At 39.3% G+C, this 10,506-nt stretch overlaps 1 protein-coding gene across 2 annotated transcripts; it reads right to left on the reverse strand.

Moving 5' to 3' along the window:
• Nucleotides 1-137: 137 nt before the first annotated feature.
• On the reverse strand, nt 138-10,480 carry slc45a4b (solute carrier family 45 member 4b). 2 transcript variants are annotated; one of them, XM_061050543.1, is made up of 13 exons: nt 10,164-10,480; nt 7,676-8,054; nt 5,639-5,827; nt 5,375-5,554; nt 4,601-5,271; nt 4,339-4,455; nt 3,970-4,212; nt 3,666-3,785; nt 3,435-3,534; nt 3,210-3,290; nt 2,996-3,126; nt 2,696-2,764; nt 138-2,520 (listed from the first exon to the last, which is right to left on the reverse strand). In XM_061050543.1, exons 2-13 carry the CDS (start codon nt 7,914-7,916, stop codon nt 2,227-2,229), a joined length of 2,436 nt encoding a protein of 811 aa, XP_060906526.1. In that variant the 5' UTR covers nt 7,917-8,054; nt 10,164-10,480; the 3' UTR covers nt 138-2,226. The 2 variants fall into 2 exon arrangements, with proteins under 2 accessions (XP_060906526.1, XP_060906525.1); XM_061050542.1 differs by having other exon boundaries at nt 4,339-4,458.
• Between the last annotated feature and the right edge of the window lie 26 nt (nt 10,481-10,506).

Raw genomic sequence — 10,506 nt, forward strand, 5'->3', positions numbered from 1 at the left:
TCATAGCTGATAATTCTGTCCCCTTTATTAATCTAACTTGAAGGTCGATTTCCTGTTGTTTATTGGACATGTATGGAAAACAGCTTATAAAGATTACATGTAGCATGTGTGATAGTCAAAAATACACAGACACGAGCGAAGGTGCATTCTTTGTCTTCTTTCAAAATTGGTACAAAAATACCTGATTTTCTTTGAATAAACAGCAAAGAGAACCTCCGATCACTACAATAACATGCCAGTGCATGACTTTCAAACCAGAACAGTGATTTTCATTTAACATCAGCATAAAATCAAAATAACTTCAATATGCCAGTTCTGTCAGAGGCATATTTTCAAAGGCTGAGAATAATTTCCAAAGAACACAATGGTACACCCAAGCATAATCTCTGCATTATTTGCATACAAATTAGTGAAAAAAATTATCAAACTTTCTTTAATTTGTTCCAAATACTATCTCTTTAAAAATGTCACAACATCCTGATGTTCCCTTGTACTTCTTGTTCAGCAGGCTGTGAAAATGTAAAACAAATGGCACCTTTCTCTCAACCTGGTCATAAAAGTATACAATGTTATGCTACGAAAAACAATCTGTGCAATGTTTTCACAATGTCTTAAGGCCTTATTTCCTCTGAGCTGAAAAAAAAAACATAGAGCGAGGAAAGGCAACTGAAGGCTCCTTTGCTACTCCCCAAGCAGTAGCAAGTGGTTGATTTGGTCATAAAGCCCCAACAAAGGGATTTTCAAGTTTGCATAGGTCAGTCCACTGCCTTGCATATTACAGTACTTGCTCCTTGCTACAATTCAAAAGGCAGCATGACAGTTTTTTTGAGCGTCCTGATTAAATAAATAGTTGTTTTTAGCTAACTTAAAGGTGCTCTGACAAATGTGCACTTACTCCACACTCAAGTGTGTTACTGTTCTACTAAAGGAATGGGAGACTATCCCGTTCTTGTTAACAAGTAGCTTATTACTCTGTGAACACTGTGGTAGGTTTCTGATGCTGCCAGTATGTTAAAGTGTGTCAGAGACCATGAAAAACATTATTTTGCCGGTTACTCAATGGTCCCAATAATCATCTACAGTCTCTCTGCTGGCTCTTGTGTTCGTTATTCTGAGGTAGGATGAAACAACATGGCAGTATGGGAGCTATTATTATACTACAGGACCCGTTTTTTGTTTTTTTTACAAGGTTTTTACAGTTGTTTAAAGATATAATCAGCACATTTCTATCCTTTTGCCCAACATGCAATAATGAACATGAACTGATTTGGAACATATCAACCAATTTAACTCTATTTGGAATGTAAAGGTGAAAACATTTCTTGAATAGATCTCAAGAAAGCAAAATGAAGACCACCCTGTTTAAAAAAATAACACTAAAACCAAAAACCAATCAAGGTTATATCTCAGAGGCCATGATAAACAACCATTGTGTTATCATTTAACTAAATTATATTCAAATGTCCCCTGTATATTATTGCAAATTAAGAGAGTATGGCATTCAGAGTTCCGTGTTTCAGTACAGGCATGAACAAAAAATCTGCACTTTTAACTGCACACTAGTGAGTTTCTTAACAGGATCCAACATCTTAAACACATCTTAAATGTGAATATAAAAAATTGTATGACATTTAGAAAAATGTTTGGTGTGCACAACAAATGCAGAGTGGAATTATAAAACATCATATATCAAGGCCTTCTATAAACAACCTGGAACAAATACTTGCATCTGTATCAGTCACTGGATATTATAGAAGTACAAAAATTGTCATTTGACAAATTAACGATTGTTCAATATGCAGTTATAGAGCAGCTGAGAGCTTTGTGCTTTAATGACTTACTTTTCTCAGTCCAGTTATCTGAACTTTTACCTCTCTTTAAGGGTTGAGGTAGCAAAATACAAGTAGAGCAGTCTTAAGAGAGTTTTTTGTCAGTTTCATTCTCCAGGAAGATGAAAATCTTCCCATTGTGTAGATACTTCATCAACTCTTTGTCTTTCAAAGTAAGAGTTATTAAAGTCACAAGCTGTTACATTTGAAAGCAGCTGGAGTAATCCCCACATGTGGTGACCCCTCCCCTTTGACAGGGAAAGTCCCCCGCTGTGAGGAGCATATGTGAACGGCTAGGTCGGCAGAATGTCCGGAGAAGTCCTCCTGTAAATATCTAGATATTATCCAGAGTGCATATGTGAAAACGGCTCATGACTATTTCTTTACATGTTCATACTCAGGCCACAGAGTGATTCTCTATCTTCTTCAAACTACCTCCATCTGTGAGGTTCAACAGAGCCAACCTCTGCTCACTGGTCCTGTCTCCATTTGAATCTCCAGATAAACCCACCACCACCTGGTCCTGCTCAGAGCTGCTGGGCTCCACATCAGGATAAATGACCAGGAAACAGGCTGTAAGGAAGCCCAGGAAGGAACCCCCAGAGGCCACTGCAGGAATGACACGCACACTGCCGACTGCTTCTACCACAGCTCCGAGGGCTGATGCAACCAAAATCTGGCTGATATAGACCTGGTCATGAAACAAAACTGAATTATTCAGCACAGAATTGTTAGACAAGAGCCCACAGACTAAACCGTGATGGCTCTAAGCTGAACAACAGAGGACCGTCCTCAAACTGTTTGAGTTTAGAGCTAATGGGATATTTTATTTTTTTTATTTTATAGAGAGAAGTAGGTATACTCACTTGGCAGGATAAGATAGCGCAGTCGATACCAAAACCTCTTCTAGTGTTTGCTGGACTGTGGTGAATGTACTGAGGAGAAAGAAGTGTTTGTGAGTAAATTTTAAGAGCTTTTATAAAAACAAAGTGTTTCCATTGCAAAGCCTATCCTGAGGTATTTAGGCAAAATGACACAGAAAAACAAACAAATGTTTTTTGTTGTAGATCTAATGTAGATCAATAAAAAAATACAATACAGGCTTCTATCTGAGGTGTATGGATAGGTAGGGACAGAGTTCATGTCTACTGTAGGTGTGTACTTACCTCTTTGATTTCATGGTACTGCCCAAGCAATGCATAGGGACAGTAGGAGATACTCATGGAGATGATGCCCATGCCACTGATCATTATCATGGCCACATAAACATTAGGGAAGATCGCCATGACAGCAGTTCCTAAGGTAAAAGGTAAAAAAGTAATTTACACAATTTAGTTGACCCTATTATCTTCAGCTATTCATTCAATTGTGGCAACTGACCTATTGAGAATCCAAGAGTTCCAACAATGTAAATGACTTTGATGCTCAGATCAAAATTATCCAGGTACTTCTGAAGGATGGCTGAGAGGAGATATGGAAAGACGGAGAAAGAGACACATTTATTATTATAAGAGACAATGTAGGGAAGCACATAAGTAAATGAAGGCAGCCAGTTTAGTTGTTCAGCAGTAAGTAAGAACAGTCAAACAATTAGTAGTATTTTACCGGAGCACACAGCAGCAGTAGCAGCATAGACCACCAGTCCCCAGCAACCCATCTGTACTCCTTTGTGATAGTTTTGGAGCTCTGTTGAATTGGATGGTGCCTGAAAAAATGGAGAATACATTTTAAGTTGTCTCACACTTTATTTGAAAAGACAGACTAGATAAACTGTTATTGTTGTGTTGATGTAGTGCAGATGATGTCAGCTGAAGTTGAGTGTGAAGTTGAGTGTACCGTTGGGTCCCCGTGGTAGATCACTTGCCCCATGAAATCAGTATAAAAGACAGCTTCAGCAATAATGGAGAACCATGTGAGGAGGTGACACACACACAATCTCCACAGCTGCCGTGGCATCTGTCAAGGGCGGAGAACACAGATAGTCATGAATAGAAGGTTATATTGAAGAGGAATTGTCAAAAAGGTTTGTTTTGCTTGCAGGAGTGCCTGCTAATAATGTTGTAAATGTGATGCTGTACATACAGTATGTACTAGAGGATGAAAAAACACACATTTTAAAGACACTGATGATCTGTTTCACCTTCAACATGGATAACCACAGCAGTCGAACAGTTGTACCCCTGCCTTCTTCCTCTATGCTGGAGCCCTCAGATGAAAGACTGCTTGCCGAAAACTGCAACTCCCGCCTGTCAGCACGCCGTTTGAGGTCAGTCAGATCATTCAGACTGCGTGAGGTTGTGATTGGCTGAGGACTTAAAAGTGTCCGCCGCAGTCGAAAGCGCTGGGATCGCACATGTCCGTAGTAGGAAAAAGTAAAAGAGGGCTGGAGAAAGAAAAAAAAAAAAAGGTTGATGACAGGTTCTTAACATTTGAAAATAAACTCAGATGTCAAGGAAATATGTGGGACTATTACAGAAAGTAATTCAAAAATTGTTAAATGCAAATATACCTGTCTGTAGAAGGTGTGGGGGTGTGGCCGTGATGTCACAGAGGAGTTGGAGGGACGGGTCAGCAGCCTACTGGAGCCATTGCCTTTTATTGAATTGACTCCATTGACAGCCTTGACCTGCTGGGACAGAAGACAGACAAAGATTTATATACTAAACACAGAAAGAGAAAATATAGATGTAATTCTCAGAAAGTTCCATTTCATATTTTGTCTATTCTTCTGTCCTGGCAATGTAATTTTAGCCAAACCAAACTAATTTCACCTGTGTTTTCTGATGGGAGTCTGCTGAGCCAGAACTGATCTGAAGGACAGAGGGACGACTGTTTGTTGAATCCTTAAGCTTTGGAGATGAATCTGCAGGATCTAAGATCACCATCCCATCAGATATGGGCGGAGCTCCACCAGCAGGAGATGAAGAGTCAATGCTGCGGTCTGATGGTTTGAAAGCATCATCCAGCTCTTCCTGCGTCTCTTGCAGAAAGTCTGGCAGGAAAAGTTGTCTATCTGGGTCGAGGTCTGGATCCAACTCGATTGTAGCATCAGGCATTGCCAACACAGAATCACTTTTACTCCGCACTCGCTCCACAGCCAGAAAGTCCATCTCCCCTTCCTCAGAGTCTAATTCTTTGTCCTCTCGAGATGGGGCTCGAGCAGACCAATCCTCCTCAGCAATCACATCCAATAGAGGGGGTGTGCGGCTAAATGGCCTGAAAGACATTTGGCTGGTAGACTCTCCACTTCCTGTGACTTTAAGCTGATGTGATGGAGCTAATGTTTGCTCAGGGATACTAAGCATATGCAATGTGACAGAGATGATGAAGATGATGGCTGCAAACAGGAAGAGGATCTGCTCTTGGGATTTAAATGCTTGACCCAGAGCTGTACCAGTCCAGTCAAGACCTCCCAACATGTAGCCCACTGCTCCACCAAGACCTGCAGAGAAGCATGCAAACACAGATACACATGTCAATTATTAAATAACAAAGAAAAGGTGTAATTTATACAGGTTTATGTCTTATGTGTGTGCTTGCCTTACCTGCAGAGAAGGCATGAATATTCAAGGCCATATCTTGCTCCTCAGTATCGGCAACATCAAGGAGGTAAGCTCTGATTGGTCCCTCAGATGCATCAGCACTGAAGTCCAGCACCACCACACCCAGTACAGTGAGGACAATGCCAATTGGCTGACTGCTGGGAGTGTCACCAATAGAAAGGCCTGACAGAACACCACATATACATTTGGTTAAACATAAATAAATAAAATGTTCACTGGTGATTTCCTTTTTAATCTCCAACTTACCAATTAATGATCCATTTAAAAACAACGCCACTCCCAGCAGCACACCTACACACAGGGCAAGAATGAATGGTCTTCTTCTGCCCCATCGCAGAGTACAGCGGTCACTGGCTGAGCCAATCACAGGTGTGAAAAGGAGACCCAGGATAGGACTGAGGAACCACGTTAAACTGTAATACTGCTCAGGTAGACCTAAAAAGGGCAAATGAAAAAGTAATGGCAGTTTAATTTTAATTGACGGGAGCATATGAGAGCAAAGATTAAACACTGACACATTACTTTATGGTATATTTTATCTGCTGATGGATAAATCCCAAAATAACATCAAATGCAATCCAAAAAGCAGATATTAAGCATGTGTGACATGAAAAAAAAGATCGAGCACTTCACTTTTTATTTAATCAGGCAGCACTGAGTATAAAACCTGCCTTGTTTCATCTTTAATAGATGGTTGTTGTGTTCATTTTGCCCCTGAGAGACTATCCGTCTGCTAAGGGAAAATACTTACCACACACTTTATCTTATGATGTTTAGTAATGTCAAATGTTTTCATTTGTATTTGTTGTATCCGCTCTTTCATTCACAGTTAAAGAATTACTACAGCTTCCTTTACCAACAGCTTTCAGGGTGACACAGACATTTCAGATAATGATGTGATTGAAATCACCTCCCCTACTGACCATCTGATAAGACAGAACCAAGCTGCAGCATGTCACGAAGCAGGAAACACTCATTCTTACAGCCATTTACGTTTCTAATTTTACCGACCTTCCCAAAATCTATGTTAAATTTATGGAAGATACTCAGGGGTAAATCATTGTTAAAAAAAAAAAAGATTCTGCTACAAAATATCCTTATTTTCCACCCCTTATAAAGAATCTGGATGGGTGAGCTGGCTGGTTCTCACGGGAACAACATGTTACCCACGCTGCCTTACTCTGCTCCTGCCTTTCCTCTCCCTTAAGTCAACAAAACACTACATAACTTACTAGCAGTAGGAACATTATCTTCCTTCCTGACTTTCCTATTGCTGCTCACTCTCAATTTTGAAATTGGTCTACACCATGACTGAAACAACCTGTGGTTTTTTTGACCTCTTGCTGCTGCTTTTTAATAAGTGGCTCTCTGTTTTGCTTGTCTCATGCTTTTAGAAAGGGGTGCACACGCTCAAGAGATGAATGGTACTGCAAGTGTGACTTTTGTGATGAAAAACAGTAACACACTGATAATGTTTAAACTGTGCAAACTAGTAGTGCTTCATCCAGGTTTAACACACAATATTGCAATAATGAATTAAAGAAGTGTATGGATTCTCTTTTTTTTCTGTCAAGCATCTGTGTTGACAGCAATAGAGGAAAGTCTCTGGATGGGATTTGGTTGGAAGTTATGAAACACAATCTTTCCTGCAATATTGTCAATACAGAGGTGACAGAGAGACTGAAATGTGCTGTGTTTAACATTCTTGTCATACCTAGCCAGGGAGAAATGCTTTTGTTCCCTTTCTGCTATGGGGACCAACCTTACATCTAACTGCATTCCCCCCATTAGCTTCTCCTACACAGGTTACACTGCAGCAACCTGAAATCCATGGATCCAGTATGGAACTAATGCAGTTACAGTCCTATTCCTCAAAACTGAAAGTTTTTACACTAAGGGTATACTTTTTAGCACAACTTTGTTGAAGACTAAGTTAAACCAGCTTTTTTAAGTATACTAAATGAGCAAATAACAAGATGATTACAACTGAATCTGTGGTAAATTAATTAGCCTGTGAGTCTTCAATTTTCCTAACATTAAGCAGGGAACGATGATTGTCTTTGCTGAGAATGTATCACTAAGACCCATGACAGGGTTAGTAAACAGCCGCTCTGAAATACCATAGGGCAATGTTTTTAGTTTTCACCTTTCCACTGTAGACTTTCAGTTTATGGGAAATTCCAGTGCTGCCAGAACAGCTGAATCTCATGTTTAAAGATGGCCAGCACTAGAAAATATCACAACCTGTGCCTGTCACAACATGACTGTAATGCATCTCCTTACCTATTTGCAGCAATACTGGCGTCACAAGGGCAGTTTCCATGGCGTAGCAGAACTCACGTCCAAACATCACTGCTCCGTGCATAACCCAGCGATGCAAAGGAATCCTTACACCTCGTCCTTCTACCAACTCCTTCTCATTGTCACTTTCTTCTTCTTCCCGGGGTTTTCTCTTCTCTGGAGGGCCTGAAGCCTCCTTCTCTTCTTCTACCATCATAGCCTGATTTGCCTTCAGGGGAACCATTTATATTGCTGGATGGTTGATATACTTTAGTGTTAATTACATATACAGCATCTGCTATTTTACATGTAAAGGCAAATATCCTTGTTGTGACATTTGAATAGAATATGGAGTGTCCATGGTTTTCCTCCTGATCTGTCCCTGTGTAAAAAGATATCCAGAAAGATTGATCAGAGAGAATCTCTGCCTGTCAGAACCCCCCCCCCCCCCAGTTCAAAGTCAAAGACTTGCTAATAATTGAGGAAGGAGTAATAGTAACAATCCCAAATGTATTCTCTAAAAATATATACCATCAACAACCATCAAGCCAGACTGTGTGACATGGCTTAGTAGCTCAGAGTAAAGCAATGTGTTCCTCACTGTGGCTTGCACAAATTCAAAATTCAGAAAAAGCAGAGACAGCGAAGCACAGCCCCGGAGGTATGTACTGTATGGGAGGCAGGGGGAGAAATGGTCCCTGCGATTGTGTTTATAGTAAGCTCTTCAGCAAAATAGGTGTGAAAATGTGTTTGTTTGCTATGGTTTGTCTGTGTATGCAGTATCTGGATTGTGCAAGATGAGATTTGGATTTGATGAGTCAGCAGAGGTCTGCGTGCATGCATGCGTGTAAGAATTTGAACTTCTAAGCAAGTGGTCAAAGCATGTTGAAACCTCTTGACAAAGACCTACTAAATCATGCAGCAACCTGCAAAATAATCATTGAAGCAGTTAGAAAAAGTTAGTTAAACTACACACAAGAGCAGACGGGGGGCATTGTTCTGGTGGGAACATTGCCTGCCTTAAATTATTTTCTGAATCTTTGTTCCTACAGATACAGTACTTTCATAGTACTTTTATACAGTTAATTGTTATATATGTATTTATTTTAAGAAGGGGATCAAGCACAGAATATACTAGAAGTCTCGCAAAAACATCTTCCATTGCAGTCAACTTATATGAGATGAAACAAATATCCCAGTTTAAGAAAAAATAGCAATAACCTGAAGTTTGTATACACAATATATATCAAATGACAATACATTTCAGGATGCCTTTGCAACTCACAAACATTTTTTTCACCATATTCAGGTTTTTTTAACGTCCAGAGAACTAATCAATCAGTCAAGAAAATACTAGAAAAATTATAAGGTAATGAAAATAACTGAAAGATGCAGCAATAACCTCAGTAAACACAACCTTTAATACACAAGCCTGACAAGCAACAAGGCAGAGGTAAAGACCAACTTTCACTACAGAATTATTGTAGTGTTATTGCTGCTGGTTACAATCGTTGGATCCCATCTGCTTTCCTACATTAATAAGTGATGGCTATAAATTACCTTTTTTTTTTTTTAAATTAGGGTTACAATGAAGCCCACTTTCTGTCGTCTTTACTCAAGCCCCTCTGCTATATTTTCTCAGGTTAACAAAGGGCTAGTGTCTCAGATGAAGGTAATGTCACATATAAGTTAATGAATAGACAAAATAAACTAAGCTATAAAACGCTTCTCATAACTGGGAGGCAGTTCAGTGCAATTCAATGTCATCATAACTCACAGATTGGTCAAGGAACCTGTACCTGAGTGTAGTTACTTTGTTATACATGTTTTAACCTGTTTACAGCTGCCTTTCATTAAACAATTTTAACAAGGTTTTAAATGTTAACTCTGCACTGTAACTTTTAACTCTTTTTATATTTTTACTTTATTTATTTCAATTAATTTCATTTGAATTATTTTTATTTGAACACATTATTTTATTAATAATTCCAGTGATTTTTTAAAACGTTTTTTTTAATTTTCTATTTTAATGTTTCTTTTCTTTCCTCTGTCATGATGCTTTTCATGTGTTGTGTGAAGCACTTTGAATTGCCTTGTTGTTGAAATGTGCTATATAAATAAACTTGCCTTGCCTTGACCTTCACCGTGCTGAGGTAAAAAAAAAACCCACATGTTTCTCTAAGGAATGAGAAACGACGATGGGTGTGAGTCAGGAGGCTTCATTAACCAGGAAATGTTTCTCTCATGCTAGCGGTATCACGGACTTACCTGGGCTACCTCATAACCTGTTGTACAGTAGGATACATAATTAAAATTCTAACGGGGATTGTGAGGGTGGTTCACTTCACTTCACATTACATTCTGTACACATTCATATTAACTGTACACTGACTGTGGTTTGACTTGAGGCTAACATTACTATAGCAGGCTTGTTGGCTAATAAATCAAGCAGCTAACTGTAGGAAGTTAAGACAAGAAAAATGTAACATACCTGGGAATTTACCCCGCCGGGATAAGGTCCAAGCGGCTCCGCATTATGTAAATTATCGGTAACGCGACAGCAAAAAAAACTTGGTTTGGGTTAGCAATTTTTGGCTAACCTTTGCCAGCTAACTGACCATCTGGATGACTACACTCATCAGTGTCATTGGTTTCCACAGTAACAAAGCGAGGCGTGGTCATGGGAGAACCCAAATGACGTCATCAGTCTCCCTCACCTAAGGAGGGCGGGGAGTTGATGCAACGATGCTTTACTTATTTCTTGTCGATAAATAATAATAAAAAAATAAATAAACAACAATGAAATGTATACAATAATTAGACATAACTCAGTT

This window comes from Labrus mixtus, chromosome 11 (genome assembly GCF_963584025.1).
Source record: "Labrus mixtus chromosome 11, fLabMix1.1, whole genome shotgun sequence".
NCBI classification, from domain to species: Eukaryota; Metazoa; Chordata; class Actinopteri; order Labriformes; family Labridae; genus Labrus; species Labrus mixtus.